We start from the raw sequence: 14,009 nt of genomic DNA, 5'->3' as shown, positions 1-14,009 counted from the left end.
TCTCTGGGAGTGTACAATAGGACATGGGCTGTAAATATTATTTGGTGGAATAGTAGATTCATCTTTCCCTGAGATCTTCCTTTGTGCCCTATTTCAGAAAAAAGGGCACCTTAACTGTTTTATGACCACACAGTGAGTTGAGGCTCAGCCCTCAGATAGGCAGACAGAGTATGGCCAAAATTGATCTTAGGCTTCCCTCTAGTGTCACTCTTGAACACCTGCCACATACTTGCCAGAAAACACTCATGAATGCCTGGAGGACAACTTCATTGAAAGAAGTAGTAAACTTTAATAGTAGTAAGTAATTAACTTTTTCTGAATTGTAGACTAATACTAGTTTTATGCTACCCATGAGCTGAAGGTTGTTCTGTTGGGATGATGGCAGGAAAAGATGGTGTTAGAGCATATGCTATACTGTAATTCTAACATATCTGTACGGCCATGAGAAAATATCACATTATAATATTGATTTTAATAATATGCAAATACATGTTTCACTGAAACTTTAAATGGCAAGTGATTTTTTAAAAATGCTTTCAGGTCTCCAGACAGTCGGTATATTTCGAGTTGGGAGTTCAAAAAAAAGAGTAAGACAGGTGAGCGTAATTCATTGCTCATGAATGCCAGTGCTTTTGCATGTGGTGTATCGCATACTGGGAGTTGTCATGGCTATCATGGGAGGAGGGGGGACTCCATGTTTTATCATCTGATAAAAGGAATAGCGTGGCTCTTTATGAAATAATTTAAATTAGGATGAAAGTAAATCTTGAAACAAAACACACCAATATGTCAGTCCAGGACATTCAAGTTAAACACTGACATCTCCTTATCCAGAAGCCTACTGGTGTTAACAAAAGGTTTGCATAACTCACAGAAGCTAATTGACAGGGCCGGGGTGTGCCTTGTTTGCATGTCTGGCCGTGCATCCAGTTGCACAAGCATGATGCAGTCTGGCACCTTGTCAGTTAGCTGTAATTAGCTGCAACATGTTACACAAACTTTGTGCCAAGACCAATAGGATTCACTTATCTTGTACTAATGCTATGTTATTTCCCATCAAGTCTGTTCCTATTTACAGCAACTTTTTCAGAGTTTTCTAGGTGTGAAGTACACGCAAATGCTTTACCTCTTCTGGTAATACTCTTGGACCATGCAGCTTACATAAGAGCACACAGATGGCAGGGCACATAACCCTCTCAGCCACACAACAAACACACTGTGGATGATCTAATTCTGCTCTGTAATAGTGAATTAATGAACCATTTTTTCATGCTACAGTATCAACCAGTTTCCCCATTGCCTCAGTTTTTATCTCTATTTTTTTTAAAAAAATCAGATAGATGACACCATACAGTTTCCAGTAGGTGACCAAAGTGGCATTTGTCAGGAACCAGCTTTCACAATACATAAATAAAAATAAATAATATGAGGATATACTGAAAAGGCTGTGTGCCTGCTTACACCTAACAGATACCGTATTGGGCTGAGGAAGATTTGTGACTAAGTGGAAAAGCATTGCGATAACACTTCCACAGTTCATCTGTAATAGGAGTGTTTAACTGTTTGTATTTTGGGAAACAAATATACCATTCTATGATAATGTGTTAAGTTTTGACATGATCTTGTTTTTCTTGCATTTTTCTAGTTACGTGAAGAGTTTGACCGTGGTATAGATGTAATATTGGATGAAGAACACAGTATTCATGATGTAGCAGCTTTATTAAAGGAATTCCTTCGTGATATGCCTGATCCTCTCCTGACAAGGGAGCTTTACACACCTTTTATCAACATTCTCTGTAAGCAGTTTAATTAATTATTTTAAAATATTTATATGCTACCTTTCTCCTAAAAGATCAAAGGTGGCTTATAGTATTAAAAGAAACAAAGTTAAAAGCCAAATAATAAATTAATATTATATTTAAAAATCATTAAACAAGTATCGTATTAACCTTATCTTCACACACACACACACACACACACACACACACACACACACACACACACACACACACACACACACACACACATACACACACACACACACACACACACACACACACACACACACACACAGAGAGAGAGAGAGAGAGTGAGCAGTATTGGGCAGAAAGTTGATCGGCATTTGTTCATAGATATTTGCTGATTACATGAGAATGACTAAAGGTTTCTGTAACTCAGTTGGTTTGAATAAAGTTTACTATATCTCAGAAAAAAACAAACAAAAAATGCAGTCCTCTGCAAACTTACTTTCCTTACTCATGGGCAGCTTGTGCATCTCTGAGCCTCTGTGCTACCGGACTGTAAAAATAGGATTTTCTTCTTAAGAGTGCTGGTGCACCTTAATGCTTCATACTTTTGCCAATTTTTTTTTAAAAAGTAAGAACATAGATGTCTTTTTGGATCAGATCAGAGGCCTATCTGGTCCAGTTTTCTCACACTGACCAACCAGAGATCTATGGGAGATGCAGAAACAGGGCATGAGTGCACAGAAGGACCCTCTTACCCATGTTTTTCAGTAATGGGTGTACAAAGACATGCAACCTCTGCTATGAGAGAAATATACTCTTATGACTACCAGCCACTGATAGTGTTATCTCCATGATTATCTCTATCTATCTCAATATTCCTTACTTATGAAATAATGTGTGAATGAATTATTGTCTTTGATTGTCTTATTGCAACTCTGCTGGTGAGCTTTAAAGTTTTGTGCCAGTATAGCAAATTACTGGTGAATTAGACTCCCTTACCTGTAGGTTTGCAGCACAATATGCAAGCTTGGTTTGTTTGTTTTTTATACTGTTAATAGGAATAGCTTTAAACTAAAACATGCTGGGGGTTTTTAGTCGCCCTGCTGCCCACCTCACTTGAAATGTGACCACTTGGAATCTATCTGAATCTGAAATAAACTTCTGGGATGAAAGAGGTCCCCTACTCTTTGTTTTGGGGAAGACATTAGCTGTAAACCTTGGCTTTACAATCTTGATGTGTTGTCCAGTGCCATCATTAGATCTAGCCAGAACTCTTGATTTAGACAATAGTGTGGAGTTGTTGTTGTTGTTTTGAAAAATGGAAACAATGCTTACTTTGCATTAGTCAAGTTTGCATACTAGAGTTTGTATGCATTATACTAACCATGTTTGCATGAGAATTGGTGGCAGTGTGTTTAACAATGCTGCATTTTTCCATATCAGAAAATGTAGGATTTCAATGTCTTGGAATTATGTAGCAATTTGATTCTGGAATACATCAAAATCTGATTTTGTCCAACTTGTCTGGTACTGTTACAAAAACTTGGCAATGGCAATACCATATGGAAGTCTACTGTTTCTGAGCAGTTGTGAAGATGTCATTTATATGGTTGTTGTAGGTTTTTCAGGCTGTTTGGCCGTGTCCTGCAGGTTTTTCTTCCTCACATTTCACCAGTCTCTGTGTTCTAACTCTGTTTTCTGAAGATGCCAGCCACAGAGACTCGCAAAATGTTAGGAAGAAAAACCTCCAGAACACGGCCAAACAGCCCGAAAAACCTACAACAGCCATCGGATCCCAGTCATGAAAGCCTTCAAGAATACATGTCATCTCTAGTCGAAGTTTCTCCAGAAACTATAATTACTACAAATGTTGATTCCATGTTAACTGGAAATGAACTTTTGAGATATTGAATGCTTTTTGGGAATCACATTATCCCTTTGGCTCCAGACGAGCTCAGCTGTTACATACGTAATTACAGTTGTGCTGTATTTCGTCTCCGGAAAATAGCCTGAAAAAGGTGGGTCGCAAGCAACATTCCCTCTAAGCTGCGCAGCCACATGGCTGCTCAGTGCTCCATCAGGCATGTGCACCCGCAGCCAGTGTTTCCATCCCTTTGGTTCCAGTCATGGCCAAAAATTAGACAGACCAATTGGTCTCAGGCTTACTTAGAGCCCTGCTGTTGAGAGTGCAGCAGGTCCTGGTCTGATGATGGTGGTCCAGCCACTCCCCTTTCCTGTCATGGCCACTCCCCTTTCCTCACCTGTGGAAGCCGAGGAGGGTACTGGGACATGCTGGAAGGCTGACACAGGTAGTGGGAGGTGTGTGTGTGTGTGTGTGTGTGTGTATCAAAATTATACTTTGTAGTTACACTTTTGGGGGCATGAGAATTATACATGGATGTTGAACTACATTGGGGGTCTGTTGCCCCTAACCCCAGCATTGTTGAAGGGAGAAGTCTATGTACTTGGCTACATGCTTTAAATAAATAGCATGGAACACTTTCCCTCCTTCTCTTTTAGTATTGGAACCTCATGAACAACTAAGTACCCTGCAACTTCTCATTTATCTTCTACCTCCATGCAACTGTGACACCTTACATCGACTCCTCCACTTCCTTGCCACTGTAGCTAGCCATGCAGAAGACCGGCTAGATGAAAATAGCCACGAAGTAAGTTTATTCATACTCTAGTGGGAGTGTGCAGGCTCTGTGTAAATAAAAATGGGATAGTCACACTGTGATTGGGATTGCTTCTGTTATCATTTGCCTTGTTGTGCAAAATTGTTTCAATCAAGGTCCTCATGACCATTAGGTTCATCATAAAGTCAGTTGCCGATGGTTATTCCTGCTTTTGGATAGGAAACAATATCCCTCTTCTGCTGATTGCAGTGGAGACATTTTCGATTTCAACACTGCAAGTCTCAGAAAACATCAGTGCAGCAGTCTGCTGCATGATACAGCATTTATACAGCGTAACTTGGACATTGAAAGCCGCTATAAACAGACTGTTTTCAGAACCTTTTGTGTAATAAATGTAATGGGTAAATTGCTTGATCTTTTGAAAGACCAGAATGGTTTGTATTGCTGATCTTCAGGTAGTACTGCTTAATGGATATGTCTACATGGATGACCAAAGTTTAGACTAAAAATAAACTTTTACTAGCATATTGAGGACAAATTAGGAATTGCAGAACTTTAGGCAGTTGTAGATCCTAATTTGGGTAGGCAAAGAATCCAAACGTAAAATAAGTAATTTCCAGGTTTAAGAGCCTAATAGTATTATTGTTAAATTTTTTTTCTCCCGCTTAGATCCCAGGCAACAAAATGACATCACTCAACCTAGCCACTATATTTGGGCCTAATCTGTTGCATAAGCAGAAGACAACAGACAAGGAATTCACTGTTCAGAGTACAGCGCGTGCTGAGGAGAGTGCTGCCATTATTGCTGTGGTACAGAAAATGATTGAAAATTATGAAATGCTCTTCATGGTACGTGAAGATTTTCTTTGTTTGCCTTTAATGCAAGCTTCAGATATAGGTGTATATAGAGATTCTGTATGTTTATCACTGCAAAATGTGTAGCATTGCATGTTATGTGCCGTGAAGTCTTATGGTGATCCTCTCAAGGTATGTACGATGTTCAAGGAGTTTGAACATTGCTATTCCCCACCCCTGGAAGTTCTTAAGGCTGAGCAGGGCTTTGAACCCAACTCTCCTGAGTCCTAGTCCAACAGTTTATCCATGACACTCCATGGGCTATCAGATCTATATAATTTTCTGTTACCTCTGTGTATTCATTATCTTTAATGATAAAACTGAGGTTGAAGTTGTCATACTTTAGACACATCACATAAAGGCAAGATTCACTGGAAAAGACAATAATACTGAGAAAAGTTGAAGGCAGCAGGAAAAAAAGGAAGATCATGTATGAAATAGTTGACTCCCTAAAGTAAACCAGAGCCTTGAGTTTGGTGGGAGCTGAGCAGGGTTGTTGATGATAGGGCATTTTGGAGGTCACTCATTCATAGGGTCACCATAAGTCGAAAGCAACTTGACAGCCCATAACAACATACATTATCTTGTTATTTTCAAAACATTGCTTTAAAAGAATATGATCACTATAATGTGAATATTTACAAGAACCTCTCATAGCAAAGCAAGAAAGGTATTTGGCATTCAAAAATGTCACACAATAGACTTTTCACTTACTGATAATCTGAGCCCTTTATTGCAGTGCAATTATTTCATCCTGTGGGAGCATAATTAGAAGCAAAATGGCCCCAGAAGAATAAGAAATGTCTTACCTCTGAACCAGAAATGAGCATGCAAATGTGCATGTTGATGTATATTCTTTCAAAGCCATTAAAGACCTGCCATGACACGTATAATAGTATTCACAATGAGTAGAAAAATTTACATGATACAGCTTGGAAACCCTATTACTGCAAAGTTTCAGATGAGTCATAATCAATACAAGAAAGTAGAAGAGCAACTTCTACTTTCATTCATTATGAATAAAATTATTCCTAAAACAACTGAAACCATTCATGATTTTAATTGTTTTATGAATAATTTTATTGTGAGCCTCTCTGAGTAAACATAGTCTAGAAGGGCGGGATAAAAATCTAATACATACATACATACATACATAGATACGTACGTACGTAAGTACGTACGTACGTACATAATTTGGGAATTGTTCAATAAGAAGTTAATACAACACTTCAAGCTGTCAGATTTTTGTCTGGCAAAATTGCCACTGGTGATTAGACTTAGAAGTTACTGATTTTTCAGAGATTGTCATGACAGCAGAGTTTGGGAGTTTGCTTCCTCACTGTGCCTCCTGGGAGAATAGCCAGCCTATGTAACACCTCCTGAAGAAAAAAGTGATAAACAATGTCTGTATAATGTATTCTCGAAGGCTTTCACGGCCAGGATCTGATGGTTGCTGTGGGTTTTTCGGGCTCTTTGGACGTGTTCTGAAGGTTGTTCTTCCTAATGTTTCGCCAGTCTCTGTGGCCGGCATCTTGAGAGATGTCTGTGTATTTTGTACCTAGGATATGCTGGATAGGGTTGCTATAAGTCAGAATCGACTTGATGGCATGCAATTGTTGCTGCTGGTGTTATTGATATTTTACTGATAGAGGGAGAGTATATGTAACTATGGGATTCAAGGAGGAGTGATCAACACCTGTTGGATTGCACTCTCATCAGCACTAGCCAGTATAGGTAGTGATGAGGATAATGGAAGTGGTGAGGATGATGGACTGGCATCTAAAGAGCCACAGGTTGCCCACTCCTGGGTAAATAATGCCTCATCTGTGCAGAGAACACTTCAAATAGATTTATTCTATAATTTGTGTATTTTTTTTATAATTTGTTTTTTTTTTACCTTCATTTGCATTGTATGTTTAAAGTGAGAAGTATTGAATTACTTTGCCTTTTTCTTGGAGCTGTTTTGCTAGTTAATATCTTGTAGCTCTGAAGCTCCAGTTAAGTGGCTTGCTGGATGCAAGGGAACAATATAGCATTTCAGATGACGTATTTATAATTAGAGAGGGTTGTGAATGTGTGTCAGTTTGACATCAGATACGTAGAGTGGAAAAGCATCTCTGGAGAGACTCTTCCTGTTCCTGCCAATGTTTTGCTGGCTGGGTTGCTCTAGTGGAACCTGCATCCCAAGTTAGTTCTCACTGTTGGGAGCCTATTTGTGCTCATTTCTTTATTTGCAAAAAAAGAACTCCATAAGACGGTGGTGTCATTTTGCTGGTCGTCTAGAAGAACGGCATGACCTGTAATTCTCTGAAATTCACACTATATATTGCTGCAATTGCAGTTGAATAGAAATAGACTTGCTATTATTTTTTTTTTTGGGGGGGTAACAAATACTTAAAAAGTTCCTCATCATGTAGGAGTCAGTTGTTTTCAGTCTTTAAAATGTGAGAAGAAGCCAGGGATGTGTTTAGAGTTAAGGCTTTGACCTATGCACCAGTTTCAAATAAAGAAATATTTGAACTAGAGCATGGATTCTCAGTGTGCAACTTAAATGTGGCATTGCCAAGTTTTCTCTCACCCTTCCAGCTGTGAAGAAACCAGAGCAGGATCTGCAAAATAAAATCCAGTAGAACAGAATGTGATATTTGGCCTACTGCATGAGTTTATCGTCAGGTCACGATGATTTTGCTTGTCAAGAGTAATAGATAATATTATGAAAGATTGTTTGCATTCTTTAAAATGGACTAGCACCAACAATCTGCTAGTGATTTTAGCACAATAGTAAATATTAGAATCTATTTCACTTTTTAAGATTGTTTTTAAGAAAGATGCAGCAAAACAATATGGGGAATACCTACGCTCCATAAATAGTTTCTAAGATACTGTATACTGTATCTAGGTTGATCTTATTAAAATTATATCATAGAGGTTATGTTTAAATTTTCTGTCAGGATGGGCACAGTTCTGTGTACAGGGTGGTACAGTTGTGTGAACAGAAATGTTTTCATGATTAATGCTGAACAACAAAAGCTGTTTTTCATGTCTGTTGAAAATATGCATGGAAATGTGCTTGAGAAAACAGCAAAACCTGTTTGGAGGAAAGGAAAAGAAAACCATTACAAGAACTTTGTCTAGAAAGTAAAAAGGATAAGAGACGCTCTGCTTGGCTAAATAACTGAGAGAGATAGAATTGAGGAGAAAAGAATTGAAATTAGCTCTGAGATGACTGGTCCAGAAGAGTCGGATGGATCGGTACAAAAAAGAAAGTCAAGGGCGGCCCCTGTGAATCTCTAGTCCTTGGTGCAAGGATTGCTATCATAAATTTTCTCCAGGTTGGGTAAGATTATGAAGATTTTCATTTGTTTTATTTTTATTTGCATTTGTGCACTTTTTAATGAAAAATTCTGCACATAAATGCTTTTTGTGCCAAACGCTCTATTGTGTTTTATGTAAGAAAAGTCATGTGCTTTGTGTAGAAAACCTTGTCCGTTTGCACAAAATGCAAGGTTTTTATGCAAAATAATAAATTGTATAAAACCAGGGGAAGGTACTAATACTGTTGCTGATAGGAAAAGGTGCTGGTCTTTTCATTCCTTCATGCAGCACCAAAAAATTGGTGGTCACCTAGATTCTTCAGAGAAGTCCACAAGCTGGACATAAGCATAATACCTTCTTTCCCATGTTCCTTAGAAACTGGTATGGGAAGGCATATTGCTGCTGTGCTATGTAAGGCATTTTTCTATATAAACGTGTGGTAGATGTATAGGCTGTTACAGTGCTTTCTGGTGCCCTTACTACATTTCTCAGATATTGTATCTAGACCACTAAAAATGAAAAGCATGAAATATGCGTGTCACAGTAAGCCAGTATAGAGGTATGTGTTGCCTGGACTCTGTACCATGACTCAGTAAGATACAACTTGGTGTTAAATGGTGTGCAGTTCTCTCTCCCTCCCTCCTTCCCTCTCTCCCTCCCTCTCTCTCTCTCATTCAGAATTTTTAAAAAAATCATTCAGATAATAAAAAGTATTTCTAATGTTAGGACCACAAGCTGCAAGTGAAATCAGAAGGATCTATCATAGCATAAAATAGCTTAAGCAGATGAGTGTATAAATTCTTGGAAAAGCCAGCATTATGTTCCCTTCTTTTTTTAAAAGAATAGGAACAATGTCTAAACGATCCACCATCAGTCTCTCTACTTCAAAGGGTAGAAGTAGACATGTGTTTCTTCAAACAATATTCTAGAGTAGACAGTTTATGTTTTTTATATATATATTCATTTGATACTTTCTCCACCCTGGTCCCCAATTTTCCAGAACTGTTCAGATAACAGAGGAAAGATAAATTAATACAACAAGCTCTACTCCCAGAGAGAAATATGAATGTCAGGTCTCTACTGGTTGTTACATACTCATTAAACAGTCAAGAGTTGTATATGTGAAAATCTGTTTTTCATAATAAATAATATATAAAATATGGAACAAATGATATATTAGGTAGGAGACATATGCTCTATCATATTTTTATAATGAGGATGACTGATAGCATTTTAGACAAGTGTGAGGAAGAAATGGCTTTCCAGACCCCTACCATCCATCACTCTCTTTTCCCCTTACATATGCTGAGAGTTGCAGTCCATGATCATCCTGTGGATGCTCCTCATCCTGTTTTAGTCTAAATGAAATATCCAGCCATATTGGTTGATATTAAATAGGGAAAGCTTGCACAGTCTGGGAAAGGATTCTCACCACAAACTACTTCCACTATTCCGTGGCAAGTGTGTGTACCTAGTTGCAGGAAAAGAAAGTAAGAATATGAAGCAAGGAAGGCAAGGGAAGAGCCTACCATTGATAAATCATATTACTCATAGCGAACTATTCTTAAGTGTTCATTCTGTGCCTCTGGGTGGTTAGAATCACAGATCTGCTGTTCTTTGGTATTTTATTCTTCTTTTAATAATAATTAGCCTTTGACTAAATAGTAGATTGGTTTGTGATTCTGCACTGACACCTTTGATGCTTCATTCATGCCTAGGTCCCTCCTGACCTTCAAAATGAAGTTCTTATTAGTCTGCTTGAGACTGACCCTGATGTTGTAGATTATTTGCTGAGAAGGAAAGCTTCCCAGTCATCGTGAGTAATTCAATTTTGTTTTGTTTTTTAGGTTCCACTTTTAAAACTCTGTTCCATTCAAGGAAGACCATTGTTCTATGAATAGTTATGGTGTCAAATCCCCAATCTGTTTTATAACAGATGTGTCTGGTGTCAGCCTAAGAGCCTTCAGAATCACAAAAAAAATTTTATTTTATTTTTCACAGCATTACCCATACAGTTACACAGTAGAGAAGGTGTTATAGTAATTTAATTTTACTAGTTAAGCATCATTAGCAATATGTATTTTTATGAAAAATGGGAAATGCTTCTGTAGTCTAGTTGGCTCTATATACATTGCTATTAAAGGGAGTTTGGTTTTCTGTATCACATAATGATTATCCAGATGTTCCTGAAGGAGATGAAAGCTGTAGGGAATTCATATATCCTTCCTACTCAGTTCACAGTTGAGCAGAGCAGAGAGAAGTGGTAACCCATCACATTGGAACAAACATGTATAAAGAGTCTAGCCAAAAGAATGTTAAGCACATGCTGTATAGATCTGGCCATGAACCGCTGGTGGTTCATGCCATTTTGTTTATCAGCCAAACACATGTTCAGTGGTTCCCAGCCCCGCCTCCTCTAGTGGGCACCCACTCAGAGACAGTGCCCCAACTTCCATGCCCTGCCTTGACTCCTCCAGGCACTGCCAAGCATCTGTTCGGCCAGTAAATGAACTGGCACAAACTGCTGAACCACTGGTTCGTTCCCATCTGTATCAGATATATAAAGCTCTAGATCAAATCCATTATGCTTGTTTCTAATGAGCTCCAGTGCAGCAGGTGTTAACGTGTCAAGTATCTTAAGAACCTTTAAATGTTTCTTAGGGTTCAGTTTTGCAGCAGTTTATACAGGCACTTACATCACTTGTAACATGCTGCTGACTTTCCCGAGAATGTGTTGTTCATCAATGCTGTTGGAAAAACATGTCCTTGGATATCCTTCTTCCCTCAGCCCTCTTGCTGCCTCAGAGGCAGCACACCCCTTTCATCTAATGGAGCAGACATAGAATTGCTGTACTCTCTAACAGAAGGCATTAGTAACTCTGCTACCTATTACAATAATGGTGAATTGTCATTTACATTGCTAGTAAAAGTTGCTGTTTTGCATGTCACCTGAATAATAACAAATCAAACCCAAATCACTTATTTGTATGTTTGATGCTAGCATGTTTCCAGCTGTACACACGAAGTCGTGGGAAAGAATTTGGCCGGAAGATTAGAAGGGCATTTGTTCAGCATGTAAGAAATGTGATGGCCTATTGTATTTCAGTTTGGAGAGATGGCTAAACTTTAAATGATGTTTCCCCCCCTTTTCCCGATGAGAAGTTGGAACCAGAAATTAAGTGAGATAAGCTTGTAGTTATCTGCAGAACAAACTAACAAAAGTTAGAGCCACACATCCCTTGGGATTATTCTGGCTACAGTTGATTGTGGATTATAAATATGGACCATTAACATGGAAAATTTTGAAACTCTGCGATAATGAGAACATGTCCTACAGTTGAAGGAATTGGTTCCATGGCAAAATGTGTGAGAACTTCTTGAATACTTCCTTCTCATGATGAGTGTCCTGAGACTACTACTTCTAAAATGTGCACAGTGACTGCCTTTTTGCCCTTTTGTTTTGATGCTATACAAATGCTCTCTTGCCTCCTCTTGTAGCTAACAACTTCACAACCTCTCTTTTCCTCTTCACTGGAATACAAAACAAGGCTTGCTTGATTTAGTACAACTCTATCAAGATGAAAATGTACAGCAGTACTCAGCACTAATATAACATTGCTTGCTACTTTCACTGCTGTGATGACCATCTATATCTGGATTCTCCCTATCTCTTTTCACTGTGCCTGGACTTGCAGGGATGAAAATTTGAATCTCCAGCAGAAAATATAAAACTGAGCTATCATTTAAATCTAAAAACTAGAGGTCTTTCTTTCTTGTTAGGTCCTGTATAAAACAGGCAGTGGTCACTTTAAGTTCTATTAGGGAATTTCTTTTGAAAAGAAATGAGAATGTTCCAAAGCTTCTTCAAGGTAAGGTACATATATAATTTGCAATCTTAGTTGTGCAGTACTGTGTCTTCATAAAGTCTTCATTTCTATCCTCGTTACTGTTAGCATTTCTATTCTTGTCTTGCTCCATTTATTTTATTCCCTTTTTTTTAACCCACTGAAAAAGAATAATCTCATGGTAGAGAAAACAATCTGTGTAACACAAAAAATTCTGCTTTCCATTATAATTTATCTCAATATACTCTGAATTTTTATTGCAACATTTAGAGAGTTGTATTTATTGTCTTGGATATATTGTGCCAGTGTTGTTTTATTTATGTTCTGTGGAAAACAATCCCATTATTGTTTGCTATAAAAACCTTCCCTTTCAGCATATGTGACTTTATCCTGCTTATGTGTTGTTGACGTGTGATGTGTATGTGGAGTAAACTTTATTAATTCGTGTTTGTGTGTCACATTTTATTAGAAGCCCTGAGATGCTCCAATCAGAAGGTACTTACACCATGGAAGGCAGACATTCTTCTACAGATTCAAATAGAGCCTCAAGTGGTGACATCTCACCTTATGACAACAACTCCCCAGTGCTTTCTGAACGGTCTCTTATGGCAATGCAAGACGATAAGTCCCTCAGTCCTGAGAAGTTATTTAAAGTACCAGAACAGTGCACATCGGTCAGCAATTTCCAGCAGAAATCAAGAGAAAATTCCCTGGGATTGTGGCTTGAGAAGGGTATGGTCAACGCATAGGCTGGGTGAAAGTTCACAGATTTAGTAGCATTCCTCCTAATGTGCAGGCATTATCTTTTAAAAAGGGAATATAATGTCATCAAGACCATGACAAAGCCCCGTTGCATTCTCAAATCATTCTCATGGATGTGAGCTTTAATTTAATTTGCCTTTATCTATCTCATGTTCAGATGTATAACCTTTCCAGAATGTCCACCACATTACTTGGCTCTCCCCCCCTGCAGGGAGCAGGGATCTATTGTTATGGTCCGCCCTCGAAGGCTACTGGATCCTGTTGGATTCCAGGATGCCATGAGAGGTGTTACGGCTGACCTGGCTGGCGCTCCTGTCGAGGCTCTGGTGGATGGCTGGTTTGCTGCCGCGACTAGGGCTGCTGACATGATCGCACCTAAACGCCCTCTCCGCCGCAGAGACCGTCCGGCACCCTGGTTTAACCGGGACCTCCGGGCGAGGAAGCGGGTCAGGAGACGGCTAGAGCGCAGATGGAGAGGGGCCCCGACGGATTTTAATAGGATAGCTGTCAGGGTCGCTACTAACCTTTATCTTGCTAAGGTAAAGGCTGCTAGTAGATCATACCTCGCTAACCGGATAAGCGAGGCGTCCAACCAGCAGGCGGAGTTATTCCGTATAGTACGCGACCTCTCCGGAGTTGGTCCGGGTGATGGGCCTCCCCCTAGTTTTTCGCCGGACCAATTTGCAGCATTTTTTAAATCAAAAGTGGAGGCCATCCGCCGGGACCTCTCTCCTTTTTTGAGTACAGTGAGTCGAGCTGAGATGTCCAGCGCTCCGTCTTGCCCGGTGATTTTGGACACCTTTCAGCCTGTTACGCCTGATACTGTCTCCAGGGCGCTTGATCGC

General features: G+C 39.1%; 1 protein-coding gene across 6 annotated transcripts in view; it reads left to right on the top strand.

Moving 5' to 3' along the window:
* ARHGAP6 (Rho GTPase activating protein 6) overlaps nt 1–14,009 on the top strand; it is a 253,727-nt gene that overhangs the window by 232,521 nt on the left and 7,197 nt on the right. For all 6 annotated transcript variants that reach the window (XM_020786749.3, XM_072994371.2, XM_020786748.3 and 3 more), the window contains 6 exons: nt 541–596; nt 1,646–1,796; nt 4,269–4,417; nt 5,057–5,236; nt 10,276–10,373; nt 12,872–13,134. In XM_020786749.3, coding sequence (XP_020642408.3) covers nt 541–596; nt 1,646–1,796; nt 4,269–4,417; nt 5,057–5,236; nt 10,276–10,373; nt 12,872–13,134 — 897 coding nt within the window. The remainder of the gene's footprint in view (nt 1–540; nt 597–1,645; nt 1,797–4,268; nt 4,418–5,056; nt 5,237–10,275; nt 10,374–12,871; nt 13,135–14,009) is intronic.

Source organism: Pogona vitticeps, chromosome 3 (assembly GCF_051106095.1).
Source record: "Pogona vitticeps strain Pit_001003342236 chromosome 3, PviZW2.1, whole genome shotgun sequence".
Taxonomy (NCBI): domain Eukaryota; kingdom Metazoa; phylum Chordata; class Lepidosauria; order Squamata; family Agamidae; genus Pogona; species Pogona vitticeps.
The sequence above is the reverse complement of the archived record's forward strand: the minus strand, read 5'-3'. Positions and strand labels throughout refer to the sequence as shown.